The sequence below is a fragment of the Rhinoraja longicauda genome, chromosome 19, assembly GCF_053455715.1.
Source record: "Rhinoraja longicauda isolate Sanriku21f chromosome 19, sRhiLon1.1, whole genome shotgun sequence".
In the NCBI taxonomy this organism is placed as follows: Eukaryota; Metazoa; Chordata; class Chondrichthyes; order Rajiformes; family Arhynchobatidae; genus Rhinoraja; species Rhinoraja longicauda.
This window is the reverse complement of record NC_135971.1, coordinates 15,092,867-15,120,617: the sequence shown is the minus strand read 5'-3', so window position 1 is coordinate 15,120,617 and position 27,751 is coordinate 15,092,867. Positions and strand designations below refer to the sequence as shown.

At 47.2% G+C, this 27,751-nt stretch overlaps 1 protein-coding gene across 1 annotated transcript; it reads left to right on the top strand.

Annotated features, from left to right (window-relative positions):
- The first annotated feature begins 7,899 nt into the window (after nucleotides 1–7,899).
- Nucleotides 7,900–26,184, top strand: LOC144603147 (zinc-binding protein A33-like). Its single transcript, XM_078416308.1, has 6 exons — nucleotides 7,900–8,310; nucleotides 8,402–8,497; nucleotides 9,798–10,031; nucleotides 14,280–14,302; nucleotides 14,400–14,518; nucleotides 25,449–26,184. Exons 1-6 carry the CDS (start codon nucleotides 7,900–7,902, stop codon nucleotides 25,979–25,981), a joined length of 1,416 nt encoding a protein of 471 aa, XP_078272434.1. The 3' UTR covers nucleotides 25,982–26,184.
- The last annotated feature ends 1,567 nt before the right edge of the window (nucleotides 26,185–27,751 follow it).

The window sequence follows — 27,751 nt, the reverse complement described above, 5'->3', positions numbered from 1 at the left end:
GGGGAGAGGGGGTAAGTAACCATGGCGACCGGAGGAGGGGGGAGAGGGGAGGCAACGGCGGGGCCCGTCTCCATGGAGACGCGGCCTGGTCCCAACCTGGACAGGGAAGAGGGAGGAAAAAGGGGAAGGGCGGGTTATGGGGGAGGGAGGTGTTTGGGGAGGAGAAGTGAAGGGGAAAATGAGGAGGGGGGGTGAGGGGTGGGAGGGGAGGAGGGGTGGGAAAGGAGGGCAGGCAGAAGAGGAGAGGTTGAGGGGAGGGGGACAAGATGGGATACATTGATAAATAGACAATAGCTGCAGGAGGAGGCCATTCGGCCCTTCGAGCCAGGACCACCATTCAATGTGGTCATGGCTGATCATCCACAATCAGTGCCCTGTTCCTGCCTTCTCCCCATATCCCTTGGTTCCGCGAGCCCCTAGAGCTCTATCTAACTCTCTTGAACATATCTGGTGAATCCACAGATTCACAACTCTCTGGGTGAAAAGTTTTTCCTCATCTCAGTTCTAAATGGCCGACCCCTTATTCTTAAACTGTGTGTGACCCCTGGTTCTGGACTCCCCCAACACCGGGAACATGTTTCCTGCATCTAGCGTGTCCAATCCCTTCATAATTTTATGTGTTTCTATAAGATCCCCACTCATCCTTCTAAATCCCAGTGAATACCAGCTCTGCAGCTCCATTCTTTCATCATATGACAGTCCCACCATCCCGGGAATTAACCTCGTGAACCTGCGCTGCACTCCCGCAATAGAAAGTCAGCTCATTCCATGTACCTACCACCCTTTATATAAAAAAAAGTGACCCCTCACGTTCCTGTGAAATCTTTCCCCAGTCTCACCTTAAATCTATGTCCTCTGGTTCTTGATTCCCCGAATCTGAGTAAAGGACTCTGTGCCTCTACCCTAGCTATTCCCCTCAGGATTGTATACATCATCATAAGGTGACCCCTCATCCTCCTGCGCTCCAAGGAATAAAGTCCGAGCCTGTTCAACCTCTCCCTATTGCTCAGGCCCTCAAGTCCTGGCAACATCTTTGTGAAACTTCTCTGTAATCTTGCCAGTTTAACGACATTTATACATGAATGACACACAACATTCTACAAGAAAGAAGACTGTGCGAAAAAGCGAGACTTTTATTCTGCAAATCCTGCAGGGGCATTGTAACTGTTCGTGCAAGCCCCAAACTGTGGTCCCAAATCGCCCCTTCCAGTTTTTAATCGTGTGATTTTTCTATTACCACAAGTTTTGCTAGGAATGCAACTATTACATTACAGCAGGAATGTATATTTTAATTTAGTTTATTAATATAAACTACAGATTCTGTTTCTAATATTGCAGCCATTTCAATGACAATTTTAATGTTCTTTTAAATATTTTTGTGGATTTTTTTGAATTATTCATTGGATGCAAAGACGCAATTGGACACAATCCGAGACTGTGGAACAGCATCCATCAGAACTGCCCCCACCATCGACTCAGAATGTTCAGCACTTTGGTCAACGTGGGTTGTTTTTAAATGTGCTATACAAATAAAATTGACTTGACTTGACTTGACTCCTTTAAGTCCAGGCTCAAAACCTGTTTCTACTACCCAGCGTTTGAGGCCCTCATAGGGGGTGCTGTGAACTGTTTATGTATGCGCTGTTATGTTTGTGTGCCACTGTATGTTCGTTTCTTAGTACCTGAACTGATGTACAGCACTTTGGTCAATGTGGGTTGTTTTTAAATGTGCTATACAAATAAAATTCACTTGACTTGACACAAAACAGACATCTAAAGAGGGGTCTCGACCCAAAACATCACCCATTCCTTCCATCCGGACATGCCACCTGTCCCGCTGAGTTACTCCAGCAATTCGTGTCTATGTTTGGTTTAAACCACCATTTGCAGTTCCTTCCTACACACAAACAGACCATTCGGCCCAATCATGCATTTCTGGTCTTCATGCTCCAGGCAAGCTTCCTCCTCAGTTTAAAACTATCGGCATAACCCCCTTTTTTGCTTTTTCCCTCGGGTGGCACAGTGGCCTAGATGGTAGAGCCGCTGCCCCACGGCGCCAGATACCAGGGTTTCCATCCTGACCTCGAGTACTGTCCGTGTGGAGTTTGCACATTCTCCCTGTGACTGCGTGGGTTTCCTCCGGGTGCTCCGGTTTCCTCCCATATCCCAAAGACGTGTGGGTTCGTAGGATTATTGGCTTCGGTAAAAATTGTAAATTGTCCCTAGTGATTAGCCTATTGCTAGTGAACAGGGATCACTGGTTGGCGCGGACCCGGCGGGCCGAAGGGCCTGTTTCTGCGCTGTATGTCACCCCGGTGTCTCGGTAGTTTTGAATTTAGTTGATTGAGTTCAGTTGTCAGGCGTGGTGCAGTGAGAAGCTTTTGTTGAGTGCTAACCAGTGGATGAGAAAGTGAGGTACCATAGAACTAGTGTGAACGGGTGATCGATGGTCGGCGTGGACGCGGTTGATTGAAGGGACTGTTTCCGTGCTGTATCTTTAAACTAAAATATATTCACTCTATTCTGTTCAATCTGAGGGAGTGGGTCACACAATCCCACTGTTCTTTGGCTAAAAAACGTTCTTTGGTTTACTTTAAGAGATACAGTGATGAAACAGGCCCTTTTGCCCTCCGTGTCCGTGCTGACCAGCGATACCTGTACATTAGCACTATCCCACACAGGGTGGCGTGGGTCTCTGATGATGCTGGCTGCCTTTCCCAGGAACAGGAGAAATCTTCCTTCGAAATCTCACCTAAAAAAGAAATCAGAGCAAATGGAGCAGCAACAAAGCAGAAACAACAGGGCAGCGCAGTGACACAAGTAGTGCTGCTGTCTCCTAGTTCTGGTGAGCGGGTTCCATCCTGACCTCGGGCGCTGCCCGTGTGGTTCACGCCTTCTCCCGGTGACCACGTCGGATTCCTTCCACGTCCACAATACACACTGGTTCTATTGTCAATCGGCGACTGTAATTTATCCCTGTGAAAGTGGGTGGTGGGCGGATGAATGGGAATTAAAGGGCACGTGAGAAGGAAAAGGCAGCAGGGAATTGTATTGGGGGAAGAGGATTGATGGGTTATAGGATTCACTCTCTGCACTCGTCCTGCCCTCCCTCCCCCCTCCCGAAACCTCCCGAAATCCCCCTCCCCGTCCCGGATAAAGACTCCGGGAGACATGATCTCCCCCGGTCCCGGGGCCGCGCTGCCCGAGTCTCCCCCCGACCCCCGGGGACTCTCTGATTCTCTGCTTCTCCCCCCAGTCTCCGTCACCCTGGATGTGGGAACAGCAGGTCCGCGGCTCGAGGTGTCTCAGGATCGGAAGAGGGTGAGATGGACCGAGACCCGGAGGAGTCTCCCTGACACCGGGAAGAGGTTTACAGGCAGTGCGTGTGTGCTGGGATCAGAGGGATTCACATCGGGGAGACATTACTGGGAGGTGGAGGTGGCGGGGAGTCGGGGCTGGAGTCTGGGAGTCGCGCAGAGTATGTGGAGAGGAAGAGACAGGTCGCACCGACCCCGGAGACTGGAGTCTGGAGTATCTAGCGGGGGCTGGGTAACGGGTCTGATGCACTCGCCTACCCTCCATCCCGTCTCCCCGCCCGTCCCATCCCCGGGAGGGTGGCAGTTTGTCTCAGTTACGAGTCACGGAGTAATAGAGTGACACAGTGTGGAAACTGGCCCTTCGGCCCAACTTGTCCACACCGGCCAACCTGTCCCAGCTACACTAGTCTCACCTGCCTGCGCTTGGTCCATATCCCTCGAAACCTGTCCTATCCATGTACCTGTCTAACTGCTTCTTAAATATTGGGATAGTCCTAGCCTCAACTACCACATCTGGCAGCTTGTCCATACACCCGCCATCCTTTTGTGTGAAAAGGTTACGCCTCAGATTCCTATTAAATCTTTTCCCCTTCAACTTGAACCTATGCCCTCTGGTCCTCGATTCTCCTACTCTGGGCAAGAGACTGTGCATCTTCCCGATCTATTCCTCTCATGATTTTGTACACCTCTATAAGATCACCCCTCTTCCTCCTGTGCTTCAAGGAATAGAGACCAAGCCGACTTAACCTCTCCCTTTTGCTCACACCCTCGAGTCCTGGCAACATCCTCGTAAATCTTCTCTGAACCCTTTCAAGCTTGACAATTTCTTTCCAATAACGTGGTGTCCAGAACTGAACACAATATTGGGTCTCGACCCGAAACGTCACCCATTCCTTCTCTCCCGAGATGCTGCCTGACCTGCTGAGTTACTCCAGCATTTTGTGAATAAATCGATTTGTACCAGCATCTGCAGTTATTTTCTTCTACAATATTCTAAATGCGGTCTCACCAACGTCTTATACAACTGCAACATGACCTCACAACTTCTATACTCTGATTGATGAAGGCCAATGTGCCAAAACCTACTTGAACTTATCTACCTGGGACTTGACCTTCAAGGAACTATGCACCTGCACTCCCAGTTCCCACTGCTCTACAACACTCTCCAGAAGCCTACCATTCAGTGTGCAGGTCCTGCCCTTGTTAGACGTTCCAAAATGCAATACCTCACACTTCTCTGTTTTAAATACCATCAACCATTCCTCCGCCCACCTGGCCAATCGATCCAGATCCTGCCGCAATCTTTCACAACCATCTTCACAATCTCAAAACCACCCACTTTTGTATCATCAGCTAACTAGCTAATCGTGCCCTGTATGTTCTCATACGAATCATTGATGTAGATGACAAACAGTAATGGGCCCAGCACTGAACCCTGAGGCACACCACTGGTCACAGGCCTCCAGTCTGAGAAGCAACCTTCCACCATCACCCTCAGCTTCCTTCCATGGAGCCAATTTGCTGTCCATTCAGAGTCCAGGACAGTTTCATTTTACGACACGGACATCAAGTCCCATCTCCACACCTTCACTGGGAATAAATTCACGGAGAAACGTTATCCTTTCTTCGGGCCTTTTGGGATGGAAACTGGCTGAGAATCTGCTCCGGTTCCGCTCCGGGTGTGTAAAAGGATCGGGTCCCGTGACCGTCGTCAGGAACAGGGCTCGGGCTGTGGGGCAGAAACCCGGTGGACAACAGGTCGGCGCTGAACGGCTCCCGTTTAATCCCCAAATTCCACGTGGTAAAAAACCCCAGTGAGCGCGGAAATAAAACCAGGGGGAATGTAAATGTGGGAAGAGAGAAATAAACAGCAAGTGAAATCAGAGATGTCGATCCGTTCATTTCAACGAGTTAACTGTGTCCATCAACGGAACAGAAATACTTTTGTGAAAATACAAAGAGTGAAACAATCGCCCTTCCCTTTTATTTATTTTTTTATTATCAAAAAATATTTTATTCAAGAAATAAGTATATACAAAAGATGTTCCTTCCAAAACTCCATCCGACATTCCCAGAGGCTATACACACATTCAATGCAGATATTCAATACACCACTTACACAAAATTACCCCCTACCCTTGCCACTCATGTGGCTCAATGGCGTGGAATCCCTTCCCTTATTTGGAGGGGCGTCTCCACCACACCCTGCCCCCCTCCCCCCCCCCCCCCCCCCGTGTCCAGCAGCAGAAGGACCCTAGTCTGTGGCCCTCCCCCACAGAGCCTTGGTGTTGGCTGCACCAAGCTTCAATGCGTCCCTCAGCACGTACTCCTGCAGTCTGCAGTGGGCCAGTCGGCAACATTACCAGACGGACAGCTCGCTCCGCTGGGAGGTCAACAAAGCTCGGGCAGACCAAAGAGCGTCTTTCACCCAGTTGATGACCTTCCAACAGCACTCGATGTCAGTCTCTGAATGCGTCCCTGGGAACAGTCCGTAGATCACAGAGTCCTCTGTGACGGAGCTGCTCGGAATAAATCGTGACAGGGACCCCTGCAAACCTCTCCAGACTCACTTGGAAAATCCACACTCTGTGAAGAGGTGTGCGACCGTCTCCTCTCCGTAGCAGCCATCCCGAGGGCAGTGTGCGCTGGTATTGAGGTTGTGACGGTGCAGGAAGGATCTGAGTGGGAGGGCTCCCCTCACCGCCAGCCAAGCCAGATCTTGGTGCTTGTTGGTGAGTTCTGGTGATGAGACATTTTGCCAGACAAGCTGGGCAGTCTGCTCTAGGAACCACGCCACAGGATCCATGGAGTCATTTCCCTGCAGTGCCTGCAGGACGTTCCGTGCTGACCACTGTCCGATGGACTTGTGGTCAAACGTGTTGGTCTGGAAGAACCTTACCACGAATCACTTGTTGCGGCAATAGTCCAGCTGACTGTCACATTGCGTGGTATCTGCGCCAGGCCCATCCTTCGCAACACTGGGGACAGGTAGAACGTCAGCAGGCAGTGATACTTGGTGCCCACATGCCTTGGCTCTACGCTCCGCCTGATGCAGCCACACATGAAGGCGTCCATCAGGGTGAATGCGACGTTGGGCAAGCTTTTACCCCCATTGTCTGCCAACTTGTGCATTATGGCCCGTCGCACCCGGTCCATCCTCGACCCCCAGATGAAGCGGCGTATGAGTGGGGGAGGGGGGGGGTCACATAACATGTGACAATAGAGTATAATTGAATCATTGAGTTGAATTCAAGTTTGCACATGAGACTGTTAAATAAAATAACAGTGTTTGCTGTAGAAGTAATGTTATTGTGCAGCCTAATGTAATGAACAATTCACGATGAGAAACACTGATGTGTTGAGTTTAAGGGAATGAAATTTACCCGCAGCTGATTGCAAATGACATCCACTTTGTGGTCAGGGCTGTGATTGACGGGGCTGAGCTCCGCCTCCCCCCAGCCGTGCCCCGCCCCTTTCATTGGCCGCAGGTTCAGCAGCAGCAGCAGTCGCGGCGGCGGCTCCACAGCTCCGGGCCCCCCCGGGTCCTAAACCCGCCGCACGTTGTTGTCCAGCCTCACTTACCCCCTCTGGCAGCTTGTTCCAGACACCCACGACCTTCTGTGTGAAAATGTTCCTCAGGTTCCCATTAAATCTTGCACCTCTCACCACAAACCTGTGTCCTCTAGTTCTCGATTCCACTGCTCCGGGTAACAGACTGTGCATTCACCCTGTCTATTCGCCGCTTGATCTTATGCACTTCAGCCTCCTGCGCTCCAATTAATAAATCCTTCCCTGCCCAACCTCTCCCTTTCGCTCTGACCCTCAAATCCCGGCACCATCTTCGTGAATCCACTCTGCAGTTGTTTCCAGCATTTTATCCCGCCTTACACTGTCCCAAGCGCTACTCTCCGCTTCCGTCTATATTCAGGACAGTTTAATGTGTAACTGACCCCTCCCTGTGGTTGAGAGCGGGGGAACCCTCCATAGTTTCCGCGGGTGGATTTGTCTCCTTCCTTTAAAATGGTCGTAACGATGGTGACCCTCGGGTGCTCTGGCCGGCGCTCATCTTCCCAGAGGAAGGCAGACATTGATGGTGAAACTCACCGGCGCCTTCAGTGCACCTGCACAACCTTTGGCCGTCTGAGGAGAAGACTGTTTGAAGATCAGGACACAATTCGCAAGTCCTCAATCATTTTGTCACACACCTTCTGTCTTTTCATCTCTGGCCTTTGTCCAACCGTCTGACTATCAACTCCCTCTCCCCCCTCAACTGTGTCAACCTATTGCCAGCCAGGCTTTGTCCTGCCCCCTTCCTCCCATCGTTATTCCATCTCCCACCCTCTACAATCAGTCTGAAGAAGGGTCCCGACCCGAAACATCAGCTGTCCATGTTCTCCAGATGTGCTGCTTGACCCACTGACTTACTCCAGCACTTTGTACTTTTTTTTGTAAACCTGCATCTGCAGTTCCTTGTTTCTGCATCTTCACGTTGAACATTTGCGTCAGATTTACATTCATTCCTCTAGACGGCGGCGTACGCAGTGGACATGCGTTTTGAACCAGGAAATGGCAGAGTTAAAAAATGGCTTCGAAAGACAGGTTCGAGAGTTTAACCGAGGAGGTAGTTTGTCCCATCTGCCTGGATTTCTTCACCGATCCGGTGTCACTGGAGTGTGGACACTACTTCTGCCGCTCCTGTATCACACAGAGTTGGGACAGGGAGGGGAGAAACTCCTGCCCGGAATGTAGAGAGGTGTTTACAGACCGCACCCTCAGGGTGAGTCGGGCCTTGGCGAGACTGGCTGAGAAAGCTCGAACACTGAGCCTGAGTCGGACAGAGAAGGAAAGTAAACTTCACTGCGAGGAACATCAGGAAGAACTGAAGCTGTTTTGTGAAACTGACAAGAAGCTGATCTGTGTGGTTTGTGCAGGTGGGCGGGAACACAGAGATCACCGCTTCATTCTGATAGATGAAGCTGTTGAAAACTACAAGGTAAAAGCAAACCGATTTTGATCGCATCATTGTTTAATTCCGTCTTTATTGTCTAACGCTTTTATTCTCCGATTTTCAAAAACAATCGCAGGGGCAGGTTAAAGCTTCCATCCAGTCTCTCACAAAAGATAAATCAGAGATCCAGCAAATGGAGCAGCAACAGAAGGAGAAGATTTCTGTAGTTCTGGTAAGGCTTTTAAGTTTCGATTTCCTGATCTTGTGCAGGTTTGATCCCTGTGACGTGTGTAATAACAGGGCAGCGCGGTGACACAAGTAGTGCTGCTGTCTCCTAGTTCTGGTGACCGGGTTCGATCCTGACCTCGGGTGCTGCATAGAAAATAGGTGCAGGAGTAGGCCGTTCGGCCCTTCGAGCCAGCACCGTCATTCAATATGATCATGGCCTACCCTTTATTCTTAAACTATAACCCCTGGTTCTGGACTCCCCCAACATCGGGAACATTTTTCCTGCATCTAGCCTCTCCAATCCCTAAAGAATTTTACATGTTTCTATAAGATCCTATCTCATCTTTCTAAATTCCAGTGAATACGAGCCCAGTCGACCCATTCAGAATCAGTCTGAAGAGGGTCTCGACCCAAAACGTCACCCATTCCCTCTCTCCTAGATGCTGCCTGACCTGCTGAGTTACTCCAGCATTTGTGATACATTCTTTCATCATATGTCAGTCCTGCCATCCCTGTAATTAACCTGATGAACCTACACTGCACTCCCACAATAGCAAGAATGTCCTTCCTTAAATTAGGAGATCAAAAGAGCACACAATTTTTCAGGTGTGGTCTCAACAGGACCCTGCACAACTGCAGTAGGACCTCCTTGCTCCTAAACTCCAATCCTCTCACAATGAAGGCCAACATGCCATTAGTTTTCTTCACTGCCTGCTGTACGTGCATGCTTACTTTCATTGACTGGTGTACAGGGACACCCAGGTCTCATTGCACCTCCACTTTTCCTAATCTGACACCATTCAGATAATAATCTGCCTTCTTGTTCTTGCCACCAAAGTGGATAACGTCACATTTATTCACATTTTACTGCATCTGCCCACTCACCCAACCTGTCCAACTTACCCTGCAACCTCACAGCATCCTCCTCGCAGCTCACACTGCCGCCCAGCTTTGTAGCATCCGCAAACTTGGAGATGTTACATTTAATTCCCTCGTCTAAATCGTTATTATATATTGTAAATAACTGCGGTCCCAGCAATGAGCCTTGCGGCACCCCACTAGGGGGTGGTAGGCGGATAAATGGGAATTAATGGGCACTTGAAAAGGAATAGGCAGCTGGGAATTGCATTAGGGGTAGAGGATTGATGGGTTATCAGATTACCCTCACAACACTTCAGAAGCATTTAGACAAACTATTGAATTGCCAAAGCAAATAAAAATGCACGGGACAAATGTCACCGTCAACCTCTGAGGGAAACACAATCAGTGACATTACATATTGATCTTCACCTTTCATTTGACAGGAACAGTCACACAACCTTCAGTCCAAGATCGCATCCCAGTTTGCTGAACTGCACCAGATTCTCACTGATAAAGAGCAGCGCGTACAGGCAGATATCCGGGAGGAAGAGAAGAGGATTCTGAATAGAATGAAGACAAATCTTGGAGAGATCGAAGAGAATTTAAAATCTATTCAGGAGGAACTCTCTAAGTTGCAGCAGCAGATGGATCAAAAGGACAGTGTGGTGTTTCTGAAGGTGAGGGGTTACACCACAGTCTGGCGAAGTGAAAGTGCAGTCACAAAATGGAGGGGGATATTTCAGAAATACATGCTGCATTTACCAGTAATTCAGAACTGGGTAAATGTTTCATCTGTTCCAGCTGTTGTTCCCAAACTAATTGGCCTCCCGCATAATCTATGGGATCTCAGGACTGCCTGGCCTGAATGTAGAGAGGTGTTTGTATTCTGTGGAGTTGAGAACTACGACGGGTGATCCTATATCTGATCCCAAGGGCCATGAATGAGCAGAGGACAGTAAATCTCTGGGATTCTCCAACCAAGAGACTCTGAGAGGTTTAACCTGTTAGATGTATTTATACCAGAGGAAGATACATTTTTGAAAATTCAGGGAACTGAAATCAAAGGGAATGGGACAAGGCGGAGGAGTTCGTTCCTGGGCTAGATCAGCCATGACCACATTGTGGGGATTACATTGTGAAATCTAGAACGTGGCGCACACAGCAGATTGAACATCTATATCCGGTTCCCATCAGCAGTGGGTGGTCACCTTGGGGAATTTGCTCTGTTTGTTTTACCCACCTTTGTTCACAAATTGTGAATATGAAGTTGAGGTAAAAGGGAATACAGGAGATATTGCAAAAGACTCTCGGAAGAATGGGAACAGAAGTTCTAGAGGGGAAAAGAAATTAAGGGCAGGGCCAATTGTGAACGATGTGAGAGGGGAGGTATATACAGAAGTTAAAGTGTTGTACTTAAATGCGCGTAGTATAAAAAATAAAGTGGATGAGCTTGAGGCTCAGTTAGTCATGGGCAAGTATGATGTTGTAGGGATCACTGAGACATGGCTACAAGAGGACCAGGGCTGGGAACTGAATATTCAGGGGTATACAACGTATAGAAAAGACAGACAGGTGGGCAGAGGGGGTGGGGTTGCTCTGATGGTAAGGAATGATATTCATTCCCTTGCAAGGGGTGACATAGAATCAGGAGATGTTGAATCAGTATGGATAGAAATGAGAAATTGTAAGGGTAAAAAGACCCTAATGGGAGTTATCTATAGGCCCCCAAACAGTAGCCTTGACATAGGGTGCAAGTTGAATCAGGAGATAAAATTGGCGTGTCAAAAATGTAATGCTACGGTGGTTATGGGAGATTTCAACATGCAGGTAGACTGGGAAAATCAGGTTGGAAATGGACCCCAGGAAAGAGAGTTTGTAGAGTGCCTTCGAGATGGATTCTTAGAACAGCTTGTACTGGAGCCTACCAGGGAGAAGGCAATTCTGGATTTAGTGTTGTGTAATGATCCTGATCTGATAAGGGGACTAGAGGTAAAAGAGCCATTAGGAGGCAGTGATCACAACATGATAAGTTTTACTCTGCAAATGGAAAGGCAGAAGGGAAAATCGGAAGTGTCGGTATTACAGTATAGCAAAGGGGATTACAGAGGCATGAGGTAGGAGCTGGCCAAAATTGATTGGAAGGAGGCCCTAGCAGGGAAGAAGGTAGAACAGCAATGGCAGGTATTCCTGGGAATAATGCAGAGGTTGCAGGATCAATTTATTCCAAAGAGGGGGAAAGACTCTAAGGGGAGTAAGAGACACCTGTGGCTGACGAGGGAAGTCAGGGACAGCATAAAAATTAAGGAGAGGAAGTATAACATAGCAAAGAAGAGTGGGAAGACAGAGGATTGGGACTCTTTTAAAGAGCAACAAAAGTTAACTAAAAAGGCAATACAGGGAGAAAAGATGAGGTACGAGGGTAAACTAGCCAATAATATAAAGGAGGATAGCAAAAGTTTTTTTAGGTACGTGAAGAGGAAAAAAATAGTCAAGGCAAATGTGGGTCCCTTGAAGACAGAAGCAGGGGAATTTATTATGGGGAACAAAGAAATGGCAGACGAGTTAAACCGTTACTTTGGATCTGTCTTCACTGAGGAAGATACACACAATCTCCCAAATGTTCTAGGGGCCGGAGAACCTAGGGTGATGGAGGAACTGAAGGAAATCCACATTAGGCAGGAAGTGGTTTTGGGTAGACTGATGGGACTGAAGGCTGATAAATCCCCAGGGCCTGATGGTCTGCATCCCAGAGTACTTAAGGAGGTGGCTCTAGAAATAGTGGAAGCATTGGAGATCATTTTTCAATGTTCTATAGATTCAGGATCAGTTCCTGTGGATTGGAGGATAGCAAATGTTATCCCACTTTTTAAGAAAGGAGGGAGAGAGAAAACGGGTAATTATAGACCAGTTAGTCTGACATCAGTGGTGGGGAAGATGCTGGAGTCAATTATAAAAGACAAAATTGCTGAGCATTTGGATAGCAGTAACGGGATCATTCCGAGTCAGCATGGATTTACGAAGGGGAAATCATGCTTGACAAATCTACTGGAATTTTTTGAGGATGTAACTAGGAAAATTGACAAGGGAGTGTCAGTGGATGTGGTGTACCTCGACTTTCAGAAAGCCTTCGACAAGGTCCCACATAGGAGATTAGTGGGCAAAATTAGGGCACATGGTATTGGGGGTAGGGTACTGACATGGATAGAAAATTGGTTGACAGACAGAAAGCAAAGAGTGGGGATAAATGGGTCCCTTTCGGAATGGCAGGCAGTGACCAGTGGGGTACCGCAAGGTTCGGTGCTGGGACCCCAGCTATTTACGATATACATTAATGACTTAGACGAAGGGATTAAAAGTACCATTAGCAAATTTGCAGATGATACTAAGTTGGGGGGTAGTGTGAATTGTGAGGAAGATGCAATAAGGCTGCAGGGTGACTTGGACAGGTTGTGTGAGTGGGCGGATACATGGCAGATGCAGTTTAATGTAGATAAGTGTGAGGTTATTCACTTTGGAAGTAAGAATAGAAAGGCAGATTATTATCTGAATGGTGTCAAGTTAGGAGGAGGGGGAGTTCAACGAGATCTGGGTGTCCTAGTGCATCAGTCAATGAAAGGAAGCATGCAGGTACAGCAGGCAGTGAAGAAAGCCAATGGAATGTTGGCCTTCGTAACAAGAGGAGTTGAGTATAGGAGCAAAGAGGTCCTTCTACAGTTGTACCGGGCCCTGGTGAGACCGCACCTCGAGTACTGTGTGCAGTTTTGGTCTCCAAATTTGAGGAAGGATATTCTTGCTATGGAGGGCGTGCAGCGTAGGTTCACTAGGTTAATTCCCGGAATGGCGGGACTGTCGTATGTTGAAAGGCTGGAGCGATTGGGCTTGCATACACTGGAATTTAGAAGGATGAGGGGGGATCTTATTGAAACATATAAGATAATTAGGGGATTGGACACATTAGAGGCAGATAACATGTTCCCAATGTTGGGGGAGTCCAGAACAAGGGGCCACAGTTTAAGAATAAGGGGTAGGCCATTTAGAACGGAGATGAGGAAGAACTTTTTCAGTCAGAGGGTGGTGAAGTTGTGGAATTCTCTGCCTCAGAAGGCAGTGGAGGCCAGTTCGTTGGATGCTTTCAAGAGAGAGCTGGATAGAGCTCTTAAGGATAGCGGAGTGAGGGGATATGGGGAGAAGGCAGGAATGGGGTACTGATTGAGAGTGATCAGCCATGATCGCATAGAATGGCGGTGCTGGCTCGAAGGGCTGAATGGCCTACTCCTGCACCTATTGTCTATTGTCTATTGTCTATCCCATTCTACATCATAGACCAGGCCATTCGGCACATCCTATCCAGTCAAGATTTCTGCTCCACTCAACATCCCTCCCATCTACTCACCACACCCGGTAACAATACCCCGAATTCCAGGAGCGCTCGCGTGTTTATCCCGCTTGTCCTTAAATGTATCTCTGCTGTTGTCTTCATTCCCTCCAATGCAAGTGAGGTCCATGTTCTCATGACTGCATTCCTTTCGGTATTTGTTGAAGACCACGTTACGTTTCAGCTTTGATTTTTGCTCTCCCATCGATTAGAGATATTATTTCATCCTCACCCATTTAAATCCACCGATGAATTAAATCCTATCTCATCATTCCTGACATTTTCTCCAGATAAAATCCCACGACCTGCCCAGTCTTTACATTGAGCTCCATCCTCTCAGTCATGGCATCATTCTCATGAACATTCCTTGTGCTTTTCCCCATCATTCTACGTCTCGACGGTAATGTCCACTTTCTATCTGCATGGCAGCGGAGATAAGAGTTGGGAAATGGGAATTATCAGAGGGTTGTAGAAATGTGGAGAAATTCTCGCTGTCGGGATGAGGACGGTCCATCTCAGTCAATTGAGATTTGTGTTTTATTTCTTTCAGGGGGAAGCTGGTCGCAAGCGAAGGTAGGACATGCTCTTGACGGAAACATTGTAAGTTTTCGTGGAACAGTTCAAAACATTTCTAATGCTCAGTTGATAACCGGCTGTTAAATATTCGCAGGGTTCGTGATGAAGCCAAACCACTGTCGGTGGTAGAGGAGGCCTTGCCGATTGAAAAGTTTCATTGCCCTGTTTCATTCAACACAACATTTAAAGAAACATCTGATGACTTCAAGCAAGGTAAAGCTTATAACTTTTCCATTGTTCTTGTTTCTGACATCTTGAAGTAAGATGTGTACGAAAGAACTGCAGTTGCAGGTTTAAATCGAACGTAGACACAAAATGCTGCTGTGACTCTGCGGGACAGGCAGCATCTCAGTCGAGAAGGAATGGGTGATGTTTCAGGTCTGGACCCTTCTTCAGTCTGAAGAAGGGTCTCGACCTGAAACGTCACCCATTCCTTCTCTCCAGAGCTGCTCCTGTTGTAGTCCGTGGCCTATTAGAAAAAACAGGCAGACAACCGAATTCGTTTAACCTCTTTATTCTACTCACCCAGGTGGGAGAGAGTCTAGAAACCGAAGCGTTTAGAAGCGCTTAGGAAGCCAGTGTAGTCTCTCTCCCCGAATGCTAACAATTACACACATTTTATACCCGTAATACATGTGCCAGTACATTTCCGTTGCTACCTTATATGGCAAGTTTTACAATGTCCTATAAATCTTTATGTGCCCTTTAGGACCCCTGTGTCTTCCGTGTCCTGTGTGACCTACATGTCCTCAGTATTCCCAGGACCAAAGAGCAGGCTATATGGCCAAATGTTCCCCTTAACCATCAAAGGGTGGTTAACCATCAGAGCCTTAAAGCCAGTTGCCCATATCAAAGGATACACTTAGCCATAAACCGCGCTTCCATGCTGACAACAGGATGTCCTGGCAACATAATCGAGCTGGAGCTTTCACACCCCTTTTACACCCCTGCAATAAAACCCACATGGCTACATTCGTAATGTGAGCCCTTACATTCCCGTCTTTGATTATGCTATAATCACAGTCTTTTAAAATGGCCGATTGACAAATATTTGGCATATACATGGGCCGAAGCAATAACAGATTAACAGAATCACAACAATTAACACAATGATACTGCCATAATGGAGAATCGGCTCCCACAAATATCCTAAACCAAACCAATCCCATCCTGAAGCATTAATTCGATCTTGGGCTAAATCTGCCCCTATTTTCCTATTCAAGCCAAGTCAATTTTATTTGTATAGCACATTTAAAAACAACCCACATTGACCAAAGCGCTGTACATCAGTTCATAATGGCACACAAACATAACAGCACATACATAAACAGTTCACAGCGCCCCCTCAGAGGGCTCAAACGCTAAACGCTCTTTCTATAACCTCCTTCACATGCCCCGCGATATTGGTAATATTAGAGGATACATCTGGTACAAATGTACAACATTCTTGCCCTATCATAGCACAGGTACCCCCTTTCTCGGCTAGCAGGAAATCTAGGGCCATACGATTCTGGAGAGCGACAAGACGCAGGGCCATCATTTCAGTTGTTAACTGTCCTATTTGTTCCTGAGTCTCGTACAGTCCATCAGCGGTACAATTTGCTAATTGTTCCAGGGCACTAGCTAAGTTTCTAATTTCAGTTCCTGCCCGAGCGGTTCCCCATCGTGGTAATATTATCCACCAAAAATCTCTCAAACTCCGATACAGCTGTTTAGAGCGCCACTCTGGATGTTGTAGAGGATGATTTATAATTCGTAAATGTGGGATTACAAAAGCTAGATAACAGCACCCTGTCCAGGTCTCATAAGGTCCCTGATCATACTGTGGCGAAAGTACTGGTAACCAGACATATGCCCAGCTCCCACATATTAAGTAAATCCCATTAAGAGGTCTTGGGGGAACTGCAGTACTGATATGGGTGCATGTGCTGAATCCCACAGACAGACCAACTTCATTTGGTCTAGATCCCATTCTACAGAAACAGGTTGTATTTATTGGTGTTTCTGGAGAGTCATGAGGAGAATTAACGTATCCGGGGCCAATTCTCCTGTGTTTGATTAAGATAGGGTCTCAAGGACCACCCATTAAAACATTGACATCCACAGTCATCTGATTGGTTGTCATAATCCGTACACCAATTATTGGGGCCAGGGCTCTGTGAGTGATTCAAAAAGAACCGGGCAGACCTGACTTCACTCGGAGTGAAGGGGACCGGGTAAAGAGGCATCATGCTCTTTCCATGTGTTGAAACCTGGGGCGCACACCCAACAGGCAGACCGTTCCACCTGTGTAGCATATGTCTGACATAAAGAGAGGAAACGATTGGTTCGCCGGAGATCCGAGGTTCGTCCTTCTATCTGACTACCGAGGGTCAATATAATCCACAATCCCATCTTAGCCTCATGTTGTCCCGTGGTTTCTGAGCGTCTCGGGCCTGAGAATGCTAGACTGATAAAGATTGGGTTAATAATTTCATATATTCAATTAAACGCTCATCCAGGTCGTACAGTTCATGGAGGTTGATGCACCCCTTTCCCTCTGCCCCCCAAGGGGTTCGGAGTGGTTTCCCGTATAATACCTCAGCTGGGGTTAAACCTGTAGTAGAGTGTGGGGTTATACGCATAGAGAATAATGCCATCGGCAGGACTTGGACCCAATTTAATTTAGTCTCCTCTTGGAGTTTGACCAATTTATTTTTTAGTGTGCCATTTGCACGTTCCACTATACCTGCAGCCTGTGGATGGTGTACGCAGTGGAACTGCTGGCGGATATTCAACTGTTTGCACATTTCATCATTAACTTTAGCTGTGAAATGGGGTCCATTGTCCGAGCTTAATGTACATGGTAATCCAAACCGTGGTACTATTTCCCTTAATAAAACTGCTGCCGTGGTGGTAGCTGTATTATTAGTCGTTGGCACCACTTCAATCCATCGGCTAAACACATCAACAATAACTAAACAATACTTATAACTATGGACACGTGGCAATTCAATAAAATCAATTTGTAAACCCCAATGTATTTTGGGGTGATACCATGTAGCATTTATTACATCCAACATTCCCCTCTTACCAGCATAGGTAAGAGAGTGCACATAATGCAACCAAACAGGTAAAAGCGCGTTAGGGACACAAACTTTGCCAGAGGCAGTAACCCAAAGTGAGTCAGATTCGCGAGGGGAACACCCATCCTGGCTCCACTCGTGTCTCTCAGCCTCGGGGGCGTCCCCCTGAAGCTGGCAGAATTCCGAATAGCGATAGTTGCAGAAAACTGCTGTTGTTCACCTGAAGAAACTAAAATGGTAGGGGTCAGGGCCTCTGTGCGTGCCAATGTGTCAGCCAATGCATTCCCGAAAGAAATGGGATCCTTGACAGATGTATGCGAATTTCATTTAATGACAGCCAAGGTTTTCGGGAGTGTTAAACCCGCTACTAGATTTCGGACAAACAGGGCATTTTTAATAGGAGTGCCTGCTGCAGTCAAAAAGCCCTTGTGCTGCCTCATAATTGGGGGGGGTAGTCCCAAATATCCTGGCGGGAGGGTAGAACCGGGACTGGCACCACCGCAGCCGGTGGCTCTGCCTGTGGGGCTGTGGGGATCGGACACATCCAGGGTTCCTCGTCACCCTCGGATTCCTGATTACCTAATAAAGCCGCTATAGACTCCAGTGGTTCGGATTCTGACTTTTGTTGTTGTTGTGCGGGATATATCCCTTTGGTAACGGTTTTAAATTCATCTCGAGCTCGTGTATCACAGTCAAGTCTTAGATCATACACCTTACATTCCACTTGCAAAATATCGCATGTTTTCGGTATTCCCAACCTACCACACACTGATATCCCTCTACTACTTGCATTTTCCCTCTACTACTTGCATTTTCCCTCCAACTTCGCTCCCTCGACTCCTGATGGCGCTTCTGCACCCCCTCTCTCCATTCTTTAATCCTCTTTGAGAGTCTCTACATTCCATTTACCTCCCACTGGCCAGGCCTCGTTTCCCAATCTTTTCATTAACGAAGCAAATAAATAAATAACACACGTGTTGTACCGGGGCACCGCCATCACTCTTATCCAAAGACTGTCCCATATGTCTGATTGCCAATTATCCGAAATTATGTTACCAATAAATACTACCAATAAATATTACCAAACGATCAATTTCATCCAGTCCAAGACAATGACAACAAGAGTGACCGCCCCTTACCTTCCAAATCCGGAACCTTATCCTTGTCCTTATCCTTGTCCTTATCCTTGTCCTTTTTCTTATCGGTTCGTCTGTGAATCTCATTTGCACACGAGATCAACCCCAAACGAGGGACTTCAGTGTCTGAAAGACGTCAACGTCCGGGGTCTCAAACAACGGTCGAGAAGTGCACTCTGTCCCCTTCGGACGTGTTTCAGTCACCGCTGCCTCTTAGTTGTTCGTGGTTGACGGTGCCAAAGAGATCCTGCCGACTATGCCAAATGTTGTAGTCCGTGGCCTATTCGAAAAAACAGGCAGACAACCGAATTCGTTTAACCTCTTTATTCTACTCACCCAGGTGGGAGAGAGTCTAGAAACCGAAGCGTTTAGAAACGCTTAGGAAGCCACTGTAGTCTCTCTCTCCGAATGCTAACAATTACACACATTTTATACCCGTAATACATGTGCCAGTACATTTCCGTTGCTACATTATATGGCAAGTTTTACAATGTCCTATAAATCTTTATGTGCCCTTTAGGACCCCCATGTCCTCCGTGTCCTGTGTGACCTACATGTCCTCGGTATTCCCAGGACCAAAGAGCAGTCTATATGGCCAAATGTTCCCCTTAACCATCAAAGGATGGTTAACCATCAAAGCCTTAAAGCCAGTTGCCCATATCAAAGGATACACTTAGCCATAAACCGCGCTTCCATGCTGACAACAGGATGTCCTGGCAACATAATCAAGCTGGAGCTTTCACACCCCTTTTACACCCCTGCAATAAAACCCACAAGGCTACATTCGTAATGTGAGCCCTTGCACTCCCGGTCCCGCTGAGCTACTCCAGCATTTTGTCTCTACCTTTGATTGGTCTATCTTTAAGTAATGCTAAGATGCAAAGATTAATGTTATTTTGAACCGAAGGGAAATTGAAGATTTGATCTCCCACCTGCTCATCTGCTGGGAAGCATCACCGAGTCAGAGAGCTTTGTAGCACAGCAACAGGCCCTTTGACTGGACTCGACCATGCCAACCACGTTGCCCAACCAAGCTAGCCCCACTTGCCTGAGTCTGGCTCATATCCTTCCAAGTCTTTCTTATCCACGTATCTACCCAATTCTCTGTGAACTGTTGTAATTGTACCTGCCTCGCCCACTTCCTCTGTCAGATCGTTCCACATCTACACTACCCACTGACTGAAAAACGTGCTCCTCGGGTCCTTTTTATTGTTTCCACTCTCACCTTAAACTGATGCGTTCGAGGTTTAGACTCCCCGACCTTGGGTAAAGTATTGTGGCTAATCACCTTGTCTGTGCATCTTATACACATCTATAATGTCACTCTGACAGGCCCCCAAGAAAAAATGTCCCAGTCTGAATAGGCTCTTTCAGGAGTGAGTAGATGAATCTATGATGAGCGTTTGTCGGCATTGGGCCTGTACTCGCTGTTGCTTAGAGGAATGAGGGGGGATCATTGAAAAATACAGAATAGTGAAAGGTTTGGATATAATGGACGTGGAGAGGATGTTTCCATTAGTGAGCGAGTCTAGGACTAGATATTTATTTACAAAAATGCTGGAGTAACTCAGCAGGTCAGGCAGCATCTCAGGAGAGAAGGAAAGGGTGACGTTTCGGGTAGGACAAAGGAAGGATGTAGGTGGAGACAGGAAGACAGAGGGAGAACTGGGAAGGGGAGGGGAAGAGAGGGACAGAGGAACTATCTGAAGACAATAGACAATAGGTGCAGGAGGAGGCCATTCAGCCCTTCGAGCCAGCACCGCCATTCAATGTGATCATGGCTGATCATTCTCAATCAGTACCCCGTTCCTGCCTTCTCCCCATACTCCCTGACTCCGCTATCCTTAAGAGCTCTATCCAGCTCTCTCTTTCATGCATTCAGAGAATTGGCCTCCACTGCCTTCTGAGGCAGAGAATTCCACAGATTCACAACTCTCTGACTGAAAAAGTTTTTCCTCATCTCAATTCTAAATGGCTTATTCTTAAACTGTGTTCTGGACTCCCCCAACACTGGGAACATGTTTCCTGCCTCTAACGTGTCCAACCCCTTAATAATCTTATACATTTCGATAAGATCTCCTCTCATCCTTCTAAATTCCAGTGTATACAAGCCTAGTCGCTCCAGTCTTTGAACATATGAAAGTCCCGCCATTCTGGGAATTAACCTAGTAAACCTATGCTGCACGCCCTCAATAGCAAGAATATCCTTCCTCAAATTTGGAGACCAACGCTGCACACAGTATTCCAGGTGCGGTCTCACTAGGGTCCTGTACAACTGCAGAAGGACCTCTTTGCTCCTATACTCAACTCCTCTTGTTATGAAGGCCAACATTCCATTGGCTTTCTTCACTGCCTGCTGTACCTGCATGCTTCCTTTCAGTGACTGATGCAGTAGGACACCCAGATCTCGTTGTACGTCCCCTGTTCCTAACTTGACACCATTCAGATAATACTCTGCCTTCCTATTCTTAAAACCAAAGTGGATAACCTCACACTTATCCTCATTAAACTGCATCTGCCATGCATCCGCCCACTCACACAACCTGTCCAAGTCACCCTGCAACCTCATAGCATCTTCTTCACAGTTCACACTACCACCCAGCTTTGTATCATCTGCAAATTTGCTAATGGTACTTTTAATCCCTTCATCCAAGTCATTAATATACATTGTAAATAGCTGTGGTCAATAGACAATAGACAATAGGTGCAGGAGTAGGCCATTCAGCCCTTCGAGCCAGCACCGCCATTCAAAGCGATCATGGCTGATCACTCTCAATCAGTACCCCGTTCCTGCCTTCTCCCCATACTCCCTGACTCCGCTATCCTTAAGAGCTCTATCCAGCTCTCTCTTGAAAGCATCCAACGAACTGGCCTCCACTGCCTTCTGAGGCAGAGAATTCCACACCTTCACCACTCTCTGACTGAAAAGGTTCTTCCTCATCTCCGTTCTAAATGGCCTACCCCTTATTCTTAAACTGTGGCTCCTTGTTCTGGACTCCCCCAACATTGGGAACATGTTTCCTGCCTCTAATGTGTCCAATCCCCTAATTATCTTATATGTTTCAATAAGATCCCCCCTCATCCTTCTAAATTCCAGTGTATACAAGCCTAATTGCTCCAGCCTTTCAACATACGACAGTCCCGCCATTCCGGGAATTAACCTAGTGAACCTACGCTGCACGCCCTCAATAGCAAGAATATCCTTCCTCAAATTTGGAGACCAAAACTGCACACAGTACTCCAGGTGCGGTCTCACCAGGGCCCGGTACAACTGTAGAAGGACCTCTTTGCTCCTATACTCAACTCCTTTTGTTATGAAGGCCAACATTCCATTGGCTTTCTTCACTGCCTGCTGTACCTGCATGCTTCCTTTCAGTGACTGATGCACTAGGACACCCAGATCTCGTTGAACATCCCCTCTTCCTAACTTGACAACGTTCAGATAATAATCTGCCTTTCTATTTTTACTTCCAAAGTGAATAACCTCACACTTATCTACATTAAACTGCATCTGCCATGTATCCGCCCACTCACACAACCTGTCCAAGTCACCCTGCAGCCTTATTGCATCTTCCTCACAATTCACACTACCCCCCAGCTTAGTATCATCTGCAAATTTGCTAATGGTACTTTTAATCCCTTCATCTAAGTCATTAATGTATATCGTAAATAGCTGGGGTCCCAGCACCGAACCTTGCGGTACCCCACTGGTCACTGCCTGCCATTCCGAAAGGGACCCATTTATCCCCACTCTTTGCTTTCTGTCTGTCAACCAATTTTCTATCCATGTCAGTACCCTACCCCCAATACCATGTGCTCTAATTTTGCCCACTAATCTCCTATGTGGGACCTTGTCGAAGGCTTTCTGAAAGTCGAGGTACACCACATCCACTGACTCTCCCCTGTCAATTTTCCTAGTTACATCCTCAAAAAATTCCAGTAGATTTGTCAAGCATGATTTCCCCTTCGTAAATCCATGCTGACTCGGAATGATCCCGTTACTGCTATCCAAATGCTCAGCAATTTCGTCTTTTATAATTGACTCCAGCATCTTCCGCACCACTGATGTCAGACTAACTGGTTTATAATTACCCGTTTTCTCTCTCCCTCCTTTCTTAAAAAGTGGGGTAACATTTGCTATCCTCCAATCCACCGGAACTGATCCTGAATCTATAGAACATTGAAAAATGATCTCCAATGCTTCCACTATTTCTAGAGCCACCTCCTTAAGTACCCTGGGATGCAGACCATCGGGCCCTGGGGATTTATCAGCCTTCAGTCCCATCAGTCTACCCAAAACCATTTCCTGCCTAATGTGGATTTCCTTCAGTTCCTCCATCACCCTAGGTTCTCTGGCCCCTAGAACATTTGGGAGATTGTGTGTATCTTCCTCAGTGAAGACAGATCCAAAGTAACGGTTTAACTCGTCTGCCATTTCTTTGTTCCCCATAATAAATTCCCCTGCTTCTGTCTTCATGGGACCCACATTTGCCTTGACTATTTTTTTCCTCTTCACGTACCTAAAAAAACTTTTGCTATCCTCCTTTATATTATTGGCTAGTTTACCCTCGTACCACATCTTTTCTCCCCGTATTGCCTTTTTAGTTAACCTTTGTTCCTCTTTAAAAGAGTCCCAATCCTCTGTCTTCCCACTCTTCTTTGCTATGTTATACTTCCTCTCCTTAATTTTTATGCTGTCCTTGACTTCCCTTGTCAGCCACAGGTGTCTCTTACTCCCCTTAGAGTCTTTCCGCCTCTTTGGGATAAATTGATCCTGCAACCTCTGCATTATTCCCAGGAATACCTGCCATTGCTGTTCTACCGTCTTCCCTGCTAGGGCCTCCTTCCAGTCAATTTTGGCCAGCTCCTGCCTCATGCCTCTGTAATCCCCTTTGCTATACTGTAATACTGACGAGGTCCCAGCACCGAGCCTTGCGGTACTCCACTAGTTACCTCCTGCCATTCTGAAAGGGACGCATTTATCCCCACTCTTACTGTCTGTCAACCAATTTTCTATCCATGTCAGTACCCTACCTCCAATACCATGTGCTCTAATTTTGCCCACTAATCTCCTATGTGGAACCTTGTCAAAGGCTTTCTGAAAGTCAAGGTGCACCACATCCACCGGCTCTCCCCTGTCAATTTTCCTGGTTACATCCTCAAAGAATCCCAGAAGATTAGTCAAGCATAATTTCCCCCTCGTAAATCCATGCTGACTCGGAACAATCCTGTTACTACTATCCAAATGCTCCGCAATTTTGTCTTTTATAATTGACTCCAGCATCTTCCCCACCACTGATGTCAGACTAACTGGTCTATAATTTCCCGTTTTCTCTCTCCCTCCTTTCTTAAATAGTGGGACAACATTAGCTAACCTCCAATCCACAGGAACTGATCCTGAATCTATAGATCATTGGAAAATGATCACCAATGCGTCCACAATTTCTAGCGCCACCTCCTTAAATACTCTGGGATGCAGACCATCAGGCTACCCAACACCATTTCCTGCCTAATGTGGATTTACTTCAGTTCCTCCGTCACCCTAGGATCTCTGCCCACTAGAACATCTGGGAGATTGCTTGTACCTTCCTTAGTGAAGACAGATCCAAAGTACCGGTTCAACTCGTCTGCCATTTCCTTGTTTCCCATAATAAATTCTCCCTCTTCTGTCTTCAAGGGACCCACATTTGCCTTGACTATTATTTTCCTCTTTACATACCTAAAAAAGCTTTTACTATGCTCCTTTATATTATTGGCTAGTTTACCCTCGTACCTTATCTTTTCTCCACGTATTGCCTTCTTAGTCATCTTCTGTTGCTCTTTAAAAGAGTCCCAATCCTCTGGCTTCCCTCTCTTCTTTGCTTTGTTGTACTTCTGCTCTTTTATTTTTATGCTGTCCTTGACTTCCCTTGTCAGCCACGGGTGTCTCTTACTCCCCTTGGAATCTTTCCTCCTCTTTGGGATAAATTGGATGGAGTTGAGGGGGGAGGTAAAGGGACAGGTGTTGCATCTCCTGCGGTTGCAGGGGAATGTGCCCGGGGATGGGGTGGTTTGGGCAGGAAGGGACGAAAGGTCAGAGCCTCAGAATTAAAGGATGTTCCGTTGGGAAGGAGATGAGGGGAAATGCTTTTAATCAGAGGGTGTTGAATTTGTGGAATTCATTGCCACAGAAGGCTGTGGTGGCCAAGTCGGTGGATATTTTTAAGGCAGAGATAGCTGGATTGTTGATTAGTATGGATGTCAGAGGTTATGGGGAGAAGACAGGAGAATGAGGTTAGGAGGGAGAGATAGATCAGCCATGATTGAATGGTGGAGTAGAATTGAAGGGCCGAATGGCCTAATTCTAATACTTTCATTGATGACATTATGACCTGATGACTGTCCAGCTTCACCTGATAACCCAGACCTGATGAAGTTGTTGTAAACCCTTTTGCACCCACTCCAATTGACTAACAAACCCACCCTTCCCTTTGTCTCACCCTCCACTCAAAAAACACAGGAGCAGGTCATCTGGCCCCTCGTGTCTACCCCCACTCACTGTGATCATGACGACCCCACCACGCACCTCTACCTCCTCTTTAACAACCTCAAATTACTGCTAACCTCAATATCAACCTGCTCCGATCTGCCTCCGTATCTGAATAACCCATTCCATTCCTCCATCCCCACCGCAATCTCACAATCCTCCTCACTCTCCACACTCGTCCTCCCCGTCCACCCTCCCCCACCTCACGAAATTCCTCTCTCCATCCCCGGATAAAAACTCCGGGGGAGATGTCTGTTGTCTACCCGATGTGGTCAGGGTGAAACCCCGGGCAAGGTTTCAGTTGTCCGCCCGCCTGTGCCTGAGGCCGAGCGGCCTCTCCCCCGGTCCCGGGGCCGCGCTGCCCGAGTCTCCCCCCGACCCCCGGGGACTCTCTGATTCTCTGCTTCTCCCCCCAGTCTCCGTCACCCTGGATGTGGAAACAGCGGGTCCGTGGCTCGAGGTGTCTGAGGATCGGAAGAGGGTGAGATGGACCCGGACCCGGAGGAGTCTCCCTGACACCGGGAAGAGGTTTACAGGCAGTCCGTGTGTGCTGGGATCGGAGGGATTCACATCGGGGAGACATTACTGGGAGGTGGAGGTGGCGGGGAGTCTGTGCTGGAGTCTGGGAGTCGCCGCAGAGTCTGTGGAGAGGAAGGGACCGGTCACACTGACCCCGGAGACTGGAGTCTGGAGCATCAGGCGGGTGGGTGACGGGTTTGATGCACTCACCTCCCCTCCATCCCGTCTCCCCGCCCGTCCCATCCCCGGGAGGGTGGGAGTTTATCTCAGTTACGAGTCCGGGACAGTTTCATTTTACGACGCGGACACCAAGTCCCATCTCCACACCTTCACTGGGAATAAATTCACGGAGAAACTTTATCCTTTCTTCGGGGAATATTGGGGTGGAAACTGGCTGAGGATCTGCTCCGGTTCCGCTCCGGGTGTGTAAAAGGGTCGGGTCCCGGGACCGGCGTCAGGAGCGGGGCTCAGGGGCTGTGGGGCAGAAACCCGGTGGACAACAGGTCGGCGCTGAACGGCTCCCATTTAATCCCCAAATTCCGCGTCGTAAAAACCCCCAGTGAGCGCGGAAATAAAACCAGGGGGAATGTAAATGTGGGAAGAGAGAAATAAACAGCAAGTGGAATCAGAGCTGTCGATCCGTTCATTTCAACGCGTTAACTGCGTCACTTCTTGGTCCCGCCACTAGATGGCAGCAACGCCACGCGGTGCGACCACAGACCAGCTGTAACTTTGAGAATTAACTTTGACAATTGTAGAAACAGTGGGAATCTGATTTAATAAGTGACTTTTGTCACCTGTTACCACACCTGCGGCCGCAAACAACATGCATGGCTTAAAATGTGGAATAAAAGCATGAATTGCCCCAAATACTCAGCAGGTCAGGCAGCATCTGCAAGGTGAAACAGACTTTACATTTCAGGTCTAATATAAGTCAAGTCAAGTTTATTTGTCACATACACACACACGATGTGTAATGAAATGAAAGTGGATTGTGCACAAAAAGAATTACAGTTACAGCATATAAATAAAGTTAATAAGTTAATATAGAGAAGACAAAATTTAGCCCCTGGAGTTATAAAAGTTAACAGTCCCGATGGCCTGTGGGAAGAAACTCCGTCTCACCCTCTCCTTTTTCACAGCGTGACAGCGGAGGCGTTTGCCTGACCGTAGCATCTGGAATAGTCCATTGCTGGGGTGCCAGGGGTGTTGTAGTCTGTGGCCTATTAGAAAAAACAGGCAGACAACCGAATTCGTTTAACCTCTTTATTCTACTCACCCAGTTGGGAGAGGGTCTAGAAACCGAAGCGTTTAGAAACGCTTAGGAAGCCAGTGTAGTCTCTCTCCCCGAATGCTAACAATTACACATATTTATACCCGAAATACATGTGCCAGTACATTTCCTGTTGCTACCTTATATGGCAAGTTTTACAATGTCCTATAAATCTTTATGTGTCTTTCGGGACCTCCGTGTCCATTGTGTCCATTGTGTCCATCGTGACCTCTTCTTTCTTGGGAACAAAGGGCAGTCCATATGGCAAGTTGTTCTTCTTAACACTTCAAAGGATGGCTAACCATCAAAGCCTTAAAGCCAGTTGCCCATATCAAAGGATACCCTTAGCCATAAACAGGATGTCCTGGCAACATAATCGAGCTGGAGCTTTTACACCTTTTTTACACCCCTGCAATAAAACCCACATGGCTACGCTGAATTTGAGCCCTTACATCCCCTCTTTGATTATAGTATAATCACAGTCTTTTAATGTGATTGATTGACAAATATTTGGCATATACACGAACCGAAGCAATAACAGATTAACAGAATCACAACAATTAACGCAATGATACTGCCATAATGGAGAATCGGCCCCCACAAATATCCTAAACCAAACCAATCCCATCCTGAAGCATTAATTCGATCTTGGGCTAAATCTGCCCCTATTTTCTTAGTCAAGTCAAGTCAATTTTATTTGTATAACACATCTAAAAACAACCCACATTGACCAATGCGCTGTACATCAGTTCAGGTACTAAGAACAAACATACAATGGCACACAAACATAACAGCACATACATAAACAGTTCACAGCGCCCCCTCAGAGGGCTCAAACGCTAAATGCTCTTTCTATAACCTCCTTCACATGCCCCGCGATATTGGTGATATTAGAGGATACATCTGGTACAAATGTACAACCTTTCT

Excerpts from the sequence above, each read along its gene's own strand:
- LOC144603147 (XM_078416308.1), top strand. The coding sequence starts at position 7,900 with ATGGCTTCGAAAGACAGGTTCGAGAGTTTAACCGAGGAGGTAGTTTGT. Across the intron at positions 14,303-14,399 it reads GAAGCTGGTCGCAAGCGAAG|GGTTCGTGATGAAGCCAAAC; the intron begins GTAGGACATGCT and ends AAATATTCGCAG. Across the intron at positions 14,519-25,448 it reads ATCTGATGACTTCAAGCAAG|TCTCCGTCACCCTGGATGTG; the intron begins GTAAAGCTTATA and ends TTCTCCCCCCAG.